Raw genomic sequence first — 15,672 nt, forward strand, 5'->3', positions numbered from 1 at the left:
AGTGGGTAAACATGACCAGATCTCTTGCTTTTTTTTTTTGCTTTTTTTTTTAGTATTGTTATTGGCGGTATATCTGTTTGTGCACTTTGAACTGACAAACTATAGTAATTGAAATCAATAGCAGAGACCATGCAACTCTGAACAATCTGGAAAATCAACGAATCGAGGCTGCTAGGCCGGTTCTTCCGCACTGATGCGTCAAACTCGTCGCTGCAATTCAGGCTTTTAGTCGAAACCTCAGCAGTTGAGGTTTGGCTAATTTTCTCTTTGTTTTACAAGTTCATCAGCTATATATTTATTTGGACTAAGACTCCAGCACCTGCTGCAGATGCGAGGTTACCCTGAGGCAAATCTTCCCACGCTTGCGTAAATTCAGTGGGTGAATGAAATCAACGACGAACCAAGGAGTTCAGGGCCTTTTCTCAAGCTGATTACTGAGGTGGTTAGATGGATTGTTACTGACTAACAAGGAATACTAAAGAAAAACAAAGTAACCAAAACATATCATAATAACGCAGTTTTATGTAAATTTTACCAATTCTTAATGGCATTCGGCACAACTACAACGACAAAGCATAATGGGTTCGTAAATTAGCGGCAATTTTCAAAAGCCAGCTCTGATTACAAGGAACGAGAGAGATGAATTCGCTGGCGGCTTGACATCTTCGCAGTCGAGCACTTACCGACGACCCACCTAGTTTATTACGTGCGTAAACAACTCCAAAAGTTGCTATGTATTGTACTCTTTTTTTACCCACTTTTCCCTCGGGGAGTACAATGTCAAAGGAAAAAAAACGAAGACTAGAGAAATTGATATATGCACTTCAATGTTTTTTTTTTCGAAACGCACATCGCCAATTATTTACAGTTTTTTCTTCAGGATTACTTCTAAAACTATGGGTAATGAGAGTCTCGTGGTTGGTTTATATTATCAGAAGTTTCACAGGAAGGTTGCTGCGAGGACATCAAATTCATTACCTTTAATTATTTACTCCCTCTAACTACGTCTTTATAATTTTGTGTTTTGTCAGTTGAAAATTTAGACCACCCACCCAGCCACCCCGCCACCCCGCGGTTATTTCCAGTGGTCAAATAAAGAACGCTTTATCTTTTAGCTCAGCTTGTTCATTGACTCTGTGGTGGGGTTAATTTTCAATCCTTTACAATGATATATTTTTTAAAGGTTCTGGTGCGATAGCCGGTACAGAAAAACAAGAAGTAAGATGGCAGGACAAAAACATAAGAGCAGTTTTTCACTAGTAACATAAGTTTACAAATATTCACGTCAATCAAACAGGAGGCGAAATGAAAAATAGCCTTTCTCTAACTCATGAAGAGTCAAAAGACGTTTTTGACTCTAAAGTGGTCAATACCTAGTGGTGATCGATACATAACTTCACCTTTCCCGGTTGAGACATTTTCAAACAAACAGGAAACAAAAATATGGGAAGTATTCAATTAGGAGATTTAGAACGTTCATAAGACAACATCTTCAATTATTAAATGGAAGAAAACGCATTAGCAATTTAGCTTTATTTGGGAAAACAATGCTTATAAAAAATTGCAGAATTCGAAAACAAGCAGGATGCGCGTTTCATCTCTTTTTCCGCCCGCAGTAAGATTTGAGACGAGTTGGGGGAGGTTGATTTGCCAAAGATCTGGCACTAATAATCATTATCAATGCTAGACCCCTCTTCATGCCTCTAGCTGGCTCGTGTCGCTCAAGGCCTTGTACTTTCCCGCAGGCGGGTGAAGAACTGCTCGTGCCGAAGTCATTATAACGAAGGTCTTCCCGCAGGCTTTAGTCGGAGCGACTTTCAAACCAAACAGCTGTCGGTTGACAGAGAATCACTAAAAGTTGCCGTGACAATAGGGACGCACTACGTTAATCAACAGCGAAATAAAAGATTTTTATTATTTTCTGTTTGTAATAACTTCCGGAACCTTTTAAGATAAGAAGAAACGTAAAAACTTTGTTATTTAGTGAACAATCCAAAATCCATTTATTGAGAGATAGTCTATACTGAGAGTAGATCAACAAATTGTTTGCCAGTTAAGGTCTAACACTGTTTCAACCTCGTTTCCTGAAACGTTCAGGCTTTGTAAGGTGTTCTTGGACGCCTCCAAAATAAAGACAAGATTAGGAAGGCATTCTGACGAAAGACAGTTAAAAGAAATATCCAACTCGGTGAGTTGAGTTGAATGTTTGGAACATGCAATGCTCCTAATTCCGCTATCGCATATTCTGCCGTTTTCTAATCGTAAGCACTTCAGTGGTTGATTGACGCTGTTCAAAAGAAGTCCAATGCAACCACCAACATAGTTACCATTGAGATCGAGAGATACGAGGCATGGAAGTTTCTCCAAAACCTTACACAGATTCATCAAATGGCTTTCGCCCAAGGAATTGTAAGAGAGTGCTAGAGCGCGCAACTTTGTGAATTTTTGCATCTCTTGGAAAATCGATGACAAATCGACGCTGACGTTGTCATAATAAGCCAATCCATTATATGACAAATCCAATACTACCAAATGGTCTGAATTAAGAACTCTCAAGAGACCAGAAAGTCTATTATCTCCAAGTTCTACTGCACTAAAAGCAGAGATACAGAGTTGAACAAAACCATTCTTTGTTTCCAATGCTTTCAATACCGTCTCGGGATTACTGTAATTCACACAAATGTCTGCATACACAGCAAGAACTGGCTTGAGATGGATAGCTACAATAAAAGGGGTTCCATTGGTAACTTCTGCTAATTTAATGTCTTTATTTGCTGCAATGACAGCCCTGCAGAGAACGGTGCTACCAAGGAATCCTGAAAATTAAACTATCTCAATTACCAAGACGTAACTGAAAACTTTTCTTTATCTACAGATTATTTTCTTTGGGTGCTTGCATATTGAGTTGTATCGCATTAATTGGTGCAGTATTCAGCATCCCTGACAATTCTGAATTCATTACTTTGAGTTTTGACATACGCACATGATGAACGCACCACCGAGAATTTACCCTAGTTTAGATTTTTATGTAGATCTTTTAGACAAATACATAAGCAGCATATATTTTGCATTTCTCTTTGTCAGAATTTTGCTTTGTTACCAGCACAATATGATTTTTCTCATTGGTCACTTCACCAGTTTGTATTTTAACTTATGAATATGAAGTTTGTATTATTTTTCATTCAGTAAAGAAGATTTTAATAATACAACCCAACACTTCATTAATCCCACACTGGCCTTACTTTTTTGCTAATTCAAACAAATTGTGTGCCTGGAAGAGACTCCTTTGTCAAAAGTCCTTTAAAGAAGTCATCCTCACCGGTTTCTGCTTTACCCCTTTCACCCCAAGAGTGACTAGCATTTAATTTCTCCTCATAAAATCACCCCTGAATCAAACATTAAGGTCACGAATAGAGGAAACGATCACCAACAAGAAGTTTTTCTATGTTGACCACTATGGATATTTGTGGAGAACAGTATATGTATACTGATATTAAGGTGTAAAGGGTGATTAATTGCTATCTTCAACAATGATTTTCACATTATTTCCCTGCAATTATAACTATATCTTTACTTATTGTTGTCATCAATTTTTAACATGCTCCTGAAGTTTGCTGTGTATCATTCTCCAAATAATTCTTTTTTTATATTAAAAAAAATAGATTAAAAAACAAAACTGTCCCTGAAGTAGAACTCCATTTAATTTTTAATGGAGATAAATTAACTTGATTCCCCCACATTTGTATTTATACAGGAGATTTTACAGTAAGTTGATTCATATTTATGGATCACCAATACTCTTTACCAAAATGCACATCTCAATCTAACTTAGAACCATAACAGTATATGATACATATGTTATAGCTCTTAGTTCTTGCCCCAAGTTCCAAACTATTCCACTACAAAGACCTCTTACAGGTGGTCAAGTAGATTGTGGGAGTTCCGCCAGCCATGCAAGCCTATACTCAGTTATCAAGCAGGCATTCGATGGCATAATTGTGGACATATTCCTACAATCAGAGCATAATACCAGAATATTGCCTAAACTTCTTAAAAATCCCAGTTCAACAAGGATAAATTCTGTAGCCTGAGCACTAATGATAGTAAGCCTGCTTTTCTTGCTTACACTTCAGGAAACTGAATCAGTAAAATGTTGAGTTTTGAATTTTAGTATGCCTTTTATTCTTAGCAAGTTTTGCCTGTTGGTGGATGTAATGGGGGTTGGGAAGGGGGGGGAGGGGAGAGGAAGGAGGAGATAAATTTTAGCAAATTTTTTGGCGTAATGCCATGTTTTTCAGATGATCAATGACTTCTTGTGAAGGTTTTTCTCTCAGTTTTCAGTTTCTCAAATTTCATTGGGTTTATGGACTCAGAGCACTGCTACATTGTATTACTGGGGGAAGTAACAAGGGTTTTGAAAAGTACTATTTCAGATTTTTTGGGTCAACAGGTAAGTAATTCAAAATTAATTAGGCAAAGAATAAATAATTTAATCAATAGCACAGAAAGATTAGCAGTTCATCTAAACATTCAATGAGTAAAATGGTAACTAATAATATGTAACATCACTGCACTGGTTAATGTAAAAACCCCTCATCACTGGGAGTTAGTGGGGCATTTGCAGGGAGTTTTCCATCATTTGATAGGTGTACAGGCTATGGTTACTGGGGACTTTAATAGCTTTTGCATGTCATCCAGGATCAGCAGGGGAAAGGACCAGGGCACTTTCAACCAAGGTGAACTGGGACTTGAATTGAAAATATTCTGACTTTGGACAAGAAGGTAAGAATGCTTTGAATATATGATTGACATTATTAGCTAATATTTATGTAATAAAGTTAAAGGATTAACAATAGGCTATGTATACCACCTTTAATTTTTTTTATAGGGGTGGGGGATTTGAGCGGGGTCACTAGCTTCAATAAGACGAATAAGTTGGCCTTAGCTCGAAGTGCGGGGCATCATACAAGTTACTAGCAAAGTGCCATGCAGTTAAATGAGCGGGGATTTACGTTGACTTGCAAATAAAAATTCACAGCCCACTAAACTCACCAATATTTCTTTGCCTTAGGTCAATAACTTGGACTTTATCAGCTTCGTCCCTTTTAGAAATGTACTCAACTACAGCCCTTGCAACAAATTCCTCGTCACGTGAGGTGCTTGAAACTCCGCTTAAGACAGCCACAGACGAAGGCCAAAATTTCAAGACCTGCTGTATCAGACCTATACTTCGATTGTGAACAGAAGCATCAAGAATAGCTTGAATGACCTCAAAAGGAAGCAAACTGAATCCTTTTTCGGCCAATTTCGGATAATGGAGAACAATTTTTATGCACAAACTACGAAGAGATCCACAAGATTCCGGTGCTTTCAACTCCGCCATTTTGCATAATTTGTTGTGCATCCAGAGCCCAGTCTTCACGCACGTTGTGATGAATGATTAGGACTTCCTCGAGTTCAAGCATTTTCTTTTATTATGTGTTGCTCTCGCTTTCAAACTATTATTTGTCAAACTATTATTATTTATCAAACTATTAATTGTTTCTTTGAGGGAGTATTTCAAGATAAGAACAGAATAAATGCATAAGTAACGCTAAAAAAAGCTACAAAGCTTGGCACTATCATAAATGGAGGAAAAACATACAGTCGGTCGCAGCCAGTGCTGAGGGCGGGAAATTTGAATGGCGCTAGTAGTGGAGAAAGATACCAAAGCAGGGAAACTTTTTTGATGCGGTATGAAACGCGTGTAAGTCTTCTTTTCTAATCTGGCCGAAAGTTTGTGATTGAAGCATTTACAATGAAATTCTCTTCACAAAACTGAATAGTCTGGTTAATGAAGGTTATAAATTTGTGGTAAGCGACTCGTGGAGCGGGTGGGGGGGGGGGGGGGGCTTCTTCTGTCCTCAGACGAGTTAATAATTAAAGAAAAACACAACAGCAACAACTAAGTCTTCGCCTGCTTTAATAGATATATATGTATATATGCATAGGCAGACCAGTTTGATCGACAATGGAGGTAGGTTACATACTATCCTTGTGTTAAAAACATCGAATCAAAGCAAACTCCGAATACAATCTCTCTGTAATAAGGAACATTGAAGGTTAGTTACTCCCGCCCTTCAGGTGTCGAAAAACATACGTACTTTTGAGAATCTTTTACGCGTTTCCTTAGTATAACGATCTCGGTCATGTTAACATTTCTCCCTGGATTTAGGCTTATTTTACATTCGTTAAGATATCACAACTCCGACTTTTCGTCCTTTTATCTTGGGAAACCATTGTTGCGAATGATTTCTTTATACACCTCTGCGGAGTTTTTAGGGGTGCGGGTTCGATTAGGATCATTAAAATCGACCCGGTGTATACCAAAACGGACTCGATATCCATCCATCCATTCAAAGTTATCCAGAAGTGACCAGTAAAAGTAACCTTTTAATCGAACCGCGTCCAGACGGATTGCCTTTAAGGCTTCGTTCACATGAGAGGTCAAGTAATTGACTCGTTTCTCGTCGTTTAAGGCTTCTTCAACTGTAAGCTCATTTTCACCATCGACGGCAAACCCATTCTCCGTTATTATGATTTCAGGGTCATTGTAATGTTCTTTCACCCAGTTGAGCAGCTTACGCAAGGCCCAGGGAGTATTGAACAACCACACAGTGGCACCTGGTAAAGGAAGAAATAACTGGGAGATTTGTAAGAAGGAATGCCTTGATGTTAATTAGGGGAAGAGTCCTCATTCATCGCCTGGCTGTAAGGGTGCCAATGATTGCATGGTTTTCGAGGGGATTGTAAGGGTAGGGGAATCAGCCGTCGCCAACAGATGATAAAGGGCGACTACAGAAATTTGCCAGCAAATTAACTGTTAATGATTTGGGGGGGGGGGGGGGGGAAGGGGAAATCATAAAATTTTAGAGAGCTTTATGGGAGATCTGTTAACATTTTATTGTGATACAACCAAAACCATCCTACCCCTCCCCTCCCTCCCGGGGGATAAATAATGACCGCTCCCAGGAGCCTCTTACCTGCCGGTCCCTAATTAATTAAATATGTTAGGGACTCTGAAAGCAAATGACTTACCTCGCTGCCACGACGGATGAGGAGACGTCTTCATTTCTTGATCAGTCATGTAGTTCCAGTCAACGCCCGATGGGAATGCTTGATGTTCAATAAGGAATGCACTGTACATGTTCAGAGCGAAGAAATCCGCTGTTCCTTTAATGAGTTGTTTTTCTGGATCAGTTAACTCAGGAAGTCTGAGGGAAAAGAAGATGAACATGATCAAGTATGAGAAGTAAAAACTGATCTGGGCACTCGATCGAATTAAAAGTAGTCGTTTGTTTGTGTCTCAGTACAAAAATAAAAGAAGATTGGAGATTGACATACTGCGTCACTTTGTCAGTTTCACAATAGGACTATAGAATCAATTTGAACAATTTCCTAACAATTATGTTCTAAGTTGCTAAGCCTCAGAGCTGCTAAGTTTTAATCTGATCAAGCATTGTAGTTTACCCATGTATTTGCTGTAAGATAGGTTTTATTTGCTTCACATGCATGATAGTTACAGGGTCGGGTCTGACAGGGGATGCAGCTGCGAATTCCAGTAGCAGCGTCCTCTCTGGCATTTTGAAGCATGTTGGGTTGTTTTATTTTTATTACCCATCAGTTTTACCAGATAAAGAGAAGAGTCGCAGGTCCCCCTTTGCCTCAACTAACTACGCTCTTACCATCTTGCTTACGAACCTATGCTTAGGTGTACTTTTTTCGTGTGGGGAGTGGGGAAACGCGCAAGTAAAACAGCGCAAGAGTCGGAGGTCTTCGTCTTTTTTTTTTTAGCTCCACCTTAAATTGAAAAAAGAATCCACGATTGCCATGATCGCAGAATACTCTCATGCGAATAAAAATTGACTTTCCTACCTATTTGGTATTCCTTTAGCGTCACTTTTCTCTTTCACTGTCTTTTTCATAATGTCGGGCCAGTCCCCGTTGACGAAAATTGGATGAGCAAACCAACCGAGCCACCACTCCAGACTTCGGTCTGCGGCATCCTTGTCAGCTTGTGCGTCACTCTTAGGCTCTCCCCATTGCGCATTGAGAATTATGGACACTTTGCCTTGCTGTGAAGCGCGGAAGACTTGATCGTATGTGTGCCATGCCTTGGCGTGAGCAAGGAGCATTACATAGGCAACTAATGGAGATAGACGGAGAGTTTGATCAGTATGAGAAACCGTACGTGAAACCCAGTAATGTGGACATTTGAGAACGAATAAAAAAGGTTGTGTGGGTGAAAATGTCTCCCTTAATAGGGACCTTGAGCAGTCAGGACGGCAACTCCAAGGAAGACTTCGATTAAAAAAGAATTTATGCCTTCAATTAGAATTTCAAAAATGGCTGCACTGTTTACCGTCTCATACGGCGCCACACCTCAACTTCAGCATAACGTATAAAAGAAGCGCTGAGTTCCAAATGGAAATTAAAATAATTTGCCGTCGCGGTTTCGGTTCGCAGACGACGCAAATTGTGGTGATTTCAAGTTTTAAAACGCACGTGTTGAGCTATTGTTCTGCTAATTAGATCTTTTGTTTTTCCACGTCCTCGTTGCCGTCGCCGTCGTGGTTTGCTTAAGCTCTTAAGGTAATATTTCTTGAGACGGAAACGAACACTTGCAAATACGCATAGTGAAGGAAAGATAATCATGTCTTTTGAAAGCCACAAGAAGAGTTCCAAAAAAGATGTGACACGATTGCGTGACTGTGAATGACATAGCGATGATGAGCGAAATATTCAAAAGAAAGCGAAAAGAATCGTCGAAACCGTGGCTCTTTCCTCATCATCCTTTCACTTTCATTTCTTAGCTGATAGGGAAGACTGATATGAAATTTGTAAACACAGTATCGATCTTTTATTTAAACAAATATTTGTATTAGTAATTCATTTACCACAAGAAACCCTTTTAAATACAGAAAATCATTACTAATATGTGCTTGAATACGAACTCTTCAATACATCACTGAGTAGGAAATATAACAGTTCAACTACCTCTGTATACTGATGAGCGAAGGTCTTTCTTCCCTGGAGGTGTTAAACCAAATCCGTGACCAAGAAGAGCGGATTCCCACGGCTCATTGATTGTGATCCACCATTTCACGCGATCGCCAAACGTCTCGTAACAAAACTTGGCATAATTGTTGAAAACGTCGGCCATCTTTGGATTCAACCAGCCATTGTACTCGTCTTGCAGTGCTTGGGGGAGATCGAAATGGTACAACGCCACCATTGGCGTGATGCCATCTTGAAGCAGCGAGTTGATTAAGTCGTTGTAATATTTCACTCCCGCGTGATTCACTTCGTCAGTCGTACCCTTTGGTAATACTCTCGACCATGAGATTGAAAATCTGTAATATCCCACTCCGAGGTTTTTCAAAAGCTTGATATCCTCGTCGGTCTTGTGGTAAGAATCACAAGCTATGTCGCCTGTTTGATTCATGTGCGTGTTACCGCCGGCTTGAGTAAATCTATCCCAGATACTTGGGCCTTTACCATCGGCATCCCAGCCGCCTTCGATTTGATACGCCGAAGTTGACGTGCCCCACATGAAATCATCGGGAAATGATCCATTGAAAAACTCATCCCGACCTTCAGCCATGACTGTAAGGCTTATTAGGACTAGTGAACAAAATGCTACAGCAGTAATAATATTACCATATCGCGTGACGTTACCTAAGCCTCCCACTTACCGATTAATCACGCGAGAATTAATTTATATATTTCGGAGAAATCTTTTATGAAGTAATTTTTACGAAAATCCTGGCCTATTGCCTTAAAGAAAATTTAACAGTACTTATCCCATTCTGTGTGAACTTTCACTTGTTAATCAGGGCCATTATGAATTACCGTGATTCCCCATTTTGACGAAAACCAGGGCTCTTGCGAAAACCACCTTCGAACGGTGAAAAAGCCAAAGAAGTTTTCTTCATTTTGGCGCTGGCATGTTCTTTTCATAGTTGCGCATATATGTCTGGTAAGCTTTTCAGCATTTTAAAAGCAAATCTAGATTCAATTTTTTCCCGTGTGTGTTCTGTTTTAAAGAAACGAAAATGTTACAGGTAATACGATTACAAAGCGGTAGGGCTTCATTGCGTTTGTTAGCTCCCATTCTCCCGCTCGTGCGATAACTGAGGGGTAAGTGTAGATTATTCTTTATTGAAATTATTTAATAATTGATCAAATTTAACACAATCTTTTGTGGGTTTACACGTTTGACAATGAGGGGAAATCACAGTGCAAGGTGGGAGGCTTAACCAGTTGATTTTCTTGTTAGTTAAGTGTTTCTTTTCCCTTCAAAGCGGGAACAATCGAATGATTACAATCACGTTTATCAAATTTACATCTTTATTTCAGCTGATCGCGGTATTTCTTGAACTTGATGCGACAATGTCGGTAAGCCTGACCTAATTTTCTCTCGATAGGATAACATCTGCCTTTCGTGGGAGGGCAGAACAATTGAATTTTAAATGAACGAACAAAGAATTTACTAGCAAGCTTTGCAAATCATTAAATCATTTCACTATCTTATGATCATTTAGTCTCCAACAGCTGGAGCAGAAGAAGGATTTATTCACGGGAAATTTCCTAAGGATTTTATTTGGGGAGCAGCGACCGCGGCCTATCAGATCGAAGGTGCATGGAACGAAGATGGAAAAGGCCCCAGCATCTGGGATACTTTTAGTCACATTGAGGGTAAAATACATAACAATGACACTGGGGATGTCGCATGCGATAGTTACCACAAAATCGAAGAGGATGTGTCACTCCTAAAAAACCTTGGTGTTGGTTACTATCGATTTTCCATTTCATGGTCCCGAGTGTTACCCCAGGGAACAGCAGACAAAGTGAATCTCCTTGGGGTCAAATATTATAACAGATTGATTGACACTCTGTTAGCCAATGGGATCAAGCCTGCTGTGACCCTCTACCATTTTGACCTGCCGCAAGCATTGCAAGATATTGGTGGCTGGTATAATCCCGAAATATCTGATGTCTTTAATGATTATGCTCAGTTTTGTTTCAAAGAGTTTGGAGACAGAGTTGAAATATGGCTTACAATTAATGAACCTCACGAGGAAGCACTAGATGCTTATGGTCTTGGTGTTTTTGCACCTGGGATAAAAGACATGGCAAGTGGACCTTACCAGGGTAAGTAACCATAGAGATGGTGGGTTGAGGAAGAACACTGAAGTTTATTTTTGGGGGTTAGGTTAATGTTGGAGGGGGGTATGCAAATTGTGCAAGGCTTCTTTGGGAGGAATGAAGATGGAGGGCTGGTTTTTTTTTTACTTTTCTTAAGAGCTGATATGTTGCTTGGAATCTTTGTACATACCTATCCAACAAATGCGAAAAGAACAAAAAAATAATTCTTAGGGGTGCAAAACATTTTGATGGACAGCATCTGAGTCCAAGGTAAAATATTTTCCTGAAATGAAAAAAAAAAAAAAAAAAAAAAAAAAAAAAAAAAAAAAGACCACAGGTTAATTACCTTTTAAAGCTAAGAAAATATTTTCAGCCATAGCTAGTAAATTTATGTTCTCTAAATGAACCTGTTTTTCTTGCTCATTTTGATGCAGCTGGTCACAACATGTTGCTTGCCCATGCAAAAGCATGGCACACCTACGACAAGGAATTTAGACAAAAGCAGAAAGGGAAGGTGAGCATTGTGGTTAATGCACAGTGGTTTGAACCCAAGACTGACAAGGAAGAAGATATCAAAGCAGCTGATTGTGGCATGCAGTGGTTCCTGGGTTGGATGGCCCACCCGGTGTTTGTGAATGGTGACTATCCCGAGATCATGAAGGAGCGCATTTTGGAGAAAAATAAAGCACAAGGACTGACTTCCAGGTTTGTTTGAGACCATATTTAAGTGTGATACCATGACTGAAATTACTATTTCATGTCAATGACAATGTTATTTTGACTGACACCCTACAGGTCTATACTCACTGCCCTTATTGCCCCCTGATAAACAACCATCAGTTTACAGTTTTTTACTTTTATTGCAGGCTTCCATCCTTCACTTCAGAACAAAAGAGGTTACTTAAGGGCACTGCTGACTTTTTAGCTCTTAATTTCTATTCAGTGTCATTTGCAGAATATCATGACTTGTCCAAAGAGGAAAATGTCACATGGGGTTACTTTACTGATCAGGAAATGAAGACATCACGGGATCCAACATGGCTGAAAGGTTAGAATTATATATTGTGGCATTGAGATGACGCCTTACAGTTTCAAATTTTCACACCTAATTGGCTTTTTTTCTTTATATCATGATAATCATATTTCAGCAGTTATTCTCTTTAATAATCTCACATTTCAGCAGTATTTGTGGTGTTTATTGTTGTCTACTTACTACATTGTTTTATTTTATCTGTCATAATAATTCTCCATCTATGGATTTCCAGTTTGATTAAACCCAGCTGTAAGAAAATGTAGTTCATTTATAATCATGATGTGAATCATACTTTAGAACAATCTGAAAGATGAAATGAAGCCCTCTATTGTTTGTAGCCATAAATGTAGTACTAAATAAAATTTTAAAGAACTGTTTTTTATCAATTGTATTCTTCAGGGGACCCCTCTTGGTTATATTGTGTTCCTTGGGGTATGCGCAAAATGCTGGTGTGGTTGAAAGAACAATACAATGATCCGGAAATCATTGTTACTGAGAATGGTTTCAGTGCTCATGGTGAACATGATCTAGAGTTGCCTGCTGCTCTCCAAGACAGAGACCGTGTCACATATCTGAGAGGATATATCAATGAAGCTTTGAAAGCTGTGAAACTGGATGGTGTCAAATTGAAGGGATATTTTGTTTGGTCACTTTTGGATAACTTTGAATGGGATGATGGCTATCGATTTAGATTTGGCATTCATCATGTAAACTTTAATGACCCCAACCGACCACGGACCCCAAAACTTTCAGCTGAGGTGTATAGGACAATTGTGCAAGATAATGGCTTTCCTGATGAATGATTAAGAGCAAACTATAGTTTCTTACAAATCTACTGTAGATGAAATTATATTTTTTGCATAGTATTAGAGACAAAACAGCACCAGCCCACAAAATAGCTAATTTAAAGCTAGTCTCTCTCCTCATATGACATCTTGTTTGGTACTAATAAAATAGGTTTGATTGATAAATGAACAGCCTTGCTGGGGGTGAGACACAGCATGCTAACATCAATGTTTTTTTTGTTCACTCCTTCTGATTTGTGAGAAGGACTTTTTGATGAAGCAGGGATTAAGTAAGAGTGTAAGGGTATAGAAAGGATGATTCTCAGGTAACAATTAGTTAGGGAGGGGTTAGTTAAAGTTGTTGACTTTGGAATATGTTTATATACCTTTCCACTCTTAAGGGAAGAGGAGGAGCCTGGAACTACTAATGAGGCAACCAAAGAAAATTAGCATTAGTTGTTACCCTAAGTCTCTTTTATGGCAGCTTTTACCATGTTTTGATTTATACATGATGAAATTAGTGATGACAATTTTTTGCTTCTTATTGCTTTATGGGCCTCAATATTTAATAACTTTTATTATTGATATATTTTAGTTTGATTAAGTTTTATACTTATTGATACTGTGTTCTATATTAATTGCCATATAAATCAAGAAATTTGTTACTATTTTCAATTTTTTTTGTTCTTCAATCATAGTTTTTACATTTTCCTGAAATACCTGAGAGTCTAGAGCTTCATAGTAATACAGACAGTTAATTGTTAATTAGCCAAGTATTGGCCATAGAAGTATTCATCTTACATGTTGCATACAATCCCAATCACTGACAGCTACATATAATGCTTGCAGAATAATATTTGATCTAAATAAATAAAAGATATTCCTGTGAAAGTCAGAAAATTGTGAACACCAGAAATATTTATGGAATGTTATCAAGGTGTCACGAAACTAAACTGAAATAGCAATGATGATAGATTGTAGTTTGTAGTGTTTCTCACATGTCCTGAAATTTATTGTGATTGGTCAGTACACAATCCATCTATCAGAATCAAGTCAAAGTGTTTGCAGCTTTCTGAGTTTTATGATGATCAGTTTTCAGTAATTTAATTGAGTTTTTCTTCATATGTTATGGCAGTGCAAACATTTCTGCTAACAAAGAAGAGTATTTATTCACAATTAAACTACATTACATCTACACTCAATTGCATACACTGGCAATCTTTGTAAGAAATACCAGCTAGCTTGATGTTTAACTCCCCAGACCCCAGATTGATTAATGTAGGTTTGAGTAGGCTCTGACACTTTTTTATGTTGTGTATTTTATAGAAAACTTCTTAATGTCCCAGTGCCATTCTTCTTGGAGGGGTGCCATGATACTGATAGATTAATTAGGAGACAATACCTGAAAAGTCACCTTTAGAAACTCTAAAACCAAATTATCTTGTTATACATCCCAGTGATGCAGCACTACAGTTTCTTTGGAAACTTACACCCCTTATTAGGAAAGGTTGTATCATGAAGCTCAAATTCTTTGATATGTAAGTCAGAGTTTTAAGCAAAAGGACACCAGTTTATTTATTGAAACTCGATTATCTCAGTTTTTGACTTCGCAAAGTGTAGCCTTGACTCTGAAGTTTTTAACTTTCAGTTGATGGCCTCCCCCGCCACCAGCATTCCTCATAAATCTATAGAAATCACCTTTTCTTGACTCAGCTATGATGGGATCTTCTTTACCAAGCACTATATGTGCCGTCCTTTCGTAGTGCTCTGCGATACCAAACAACTGTCGGTGTTCTGCTATCTGGAGGGGTTTTCCTGTACGACTTGGTCGCATCAAATGAACGAACAATTCCCCTTTCCTGTTCCCAAAACCTTGATCTTCCCATAGCACAGACGATTCTAGTTTGATCGCGTTACCCGGGAGTACTGGTCCGTCAAAATAATGTTCAGGAGCCCAGTGACCACCTCTCGGACCAAAGATGTGAAAATCCTCTCCTTTCCACTGATACTCGGTCACAACAACTTCAGGCAACATTGTATGCATTCTTCTGCATGTCCTGTGTAAACAAACAATGTCTTTCGGATCAAGGAAACTTGCAATATGTCTTAACACCAGTTCGTCGAGCAGTTCCATCAGGCAACAAAATTAACAGGCGATTTAACCGACTGTAGTTTTAAACAGCTGCGTTACTCGGCCTTCTCTACTGTTTCACTGTCAATCCTTCCGGCTTGTCTTAACTTCTAGAAGCTGCTGGCTCAGTTTAAGAAACGAAAGCGAAACTTAAAACGGATGTGAATAATAATTATCACTCAAAACTTAAGCTACTATTTCGACAAAAAGCATGAAATATAACAACGAACATGAAATAGAACAGCTTTTTATACCAGCAAAGGAAATAATCTTTGTTTTGGTTATTTTGGCCGAGAAATGTTAATGTTACTAACATATAATTCTTTTAATCAAATCCGTCACGCGACATGGCCACGCTACAGAACCTATGGGTTGTACCCCGCGGGGAGGTGAGGTCGGGGCATAATTTGTTTTCTACGCTTAACAGTCTGTTAACGTTATCATCATCATTACAGTTATCAGAGTCTAAATTTTCAGTGAGAAGTTTGATTACAGGCTGGATGAATTAAAGTCCTGTTATTGATTTTTTAAAACTG

General features: G+C 38.7%; 4 protein-coding genes across 6 annotated transcripts; 1 reads left to right on the forward strand and 3 right to left on the reverse strand.

Moving 5' to 3' along the window:
• Positions 1 to 1,972: 1,972 nt before the first annotated feature.
• Positions 1,973 to 5,513, reverse strand: LOC113684695 (leucine-rich repeat-containing protein 14). The gene is made up of 2 exons (XM_027202089.2): positions 5,053 to 5,513; positions 1,973 to 2,816 (listed from the first exon to the last, which is right to left on the reverse strand). The coding sequence occupies exons 1-2, from the start codon at positions 5,402 to 5,404 to the stop codon at positions 2,035 to 2,037; spliced, it is 1,134 nt and encodes a 377-aa protein (XP_027057890.2). The 5' UTR covers positions 5,405 to 5,513; the 3' UTR covers positions 1,973 to 2,034.
• Positions 5,514 to 5,945: 432 nt separating this feature from the next.
• Positions 5,946 to 10,159, reverse strand: LOC113684694 (cytosolic beta-glucosidase). The gene is made up of 4 exons (XM_089184562.1): positions 9,037 to 10,159; positions 7,915 to 8,185; positions 7,078 to 7,253; positions 5,946 to 6,663 (listed from the first exon to the last, which is right to left on the reverse strand). Exons 1-4 carry the CDS (start codon positions 9,641 to 9,643, stop codon positions 6,263 to 6,265), a joined length of 1,455 nt encoding a protein of 484 aa, XP_089040688.1. The 5' UTR covers positions 9,644 to 10,159; the 3' UTR covers positions 5,946 to 6,262.
• LOC113684697 (cytosolic beta-glucosidase) lies at positions 10,097 to 14,207 on the forward strand. 3 transcript variants are annotated; one of them, XM_089184561.1, is made up of 6 exons: positions 10,097 to 10,179; positions 10,399 to 10,437; positions 10,584 to 11,193; positions 11,622 to 11,892; positions 12,054 to 12,235; positions 12,620 to 14,207. In XM_089184561.1, exons 2-6 carry the CDS (start codon positions 10,432 to 10,434, stop codon positions 13,021 to 13,023), a joined length of 1,473 nt encoding a protein of 490 aa, XP_089040687.1. In that variant the 5' UTR covers positions 10,097 to 10,179; positions 10,399 to 10,431; the 3' UTR covers positions 13,024 to 14,207. The 3 variants fall into 3 exon arrangements, with proteins under 3 accessions (XP_089040687.1, XP_089040686.1, XP_089040685.1); XM_089184560.1 differs by having other exon boundaries at positions 10,160 to 10,285; XM_089184559.1 differs by lacking the exon at positions 10,097 to 10,179 and having other exon boundaries at positions 10,230 to 10,437.
• On the reverse strand, positions 13,664 to 15,477 carry LOC149038494 (uncharacterized). The gene has a single exon (XM_089184565.1). It carries the CDS (start codon positions 15,137 to 15,139, stop codon positions 14,600 to 14,602), a length of 540 nt encoding a protein of 179 aa, XP_089040691.1. The 5' UTR covers positions 15,140 to 15,477; the 3' UTR covers positions 13,664 to 14,599.
• Positions 15,478 to 15,672: the final 195 nt, after the last annotated feature.

Source organism: Pocillopora damicornis, chromosome 10 (assembly GCF_964200805.1).
Source record: "Pocillopora damicornis chromosome 10, jaPocDami1.2, whole genome shotgun sequence".
Classification (NCBI taxonomy): domain Eukaryota; kingdom Metazoa; phylum Cnidaria; class Anthozoa; order Scleractinia; family Pocilloporidae; genus Pocillopora; species Pocillopora damicornis.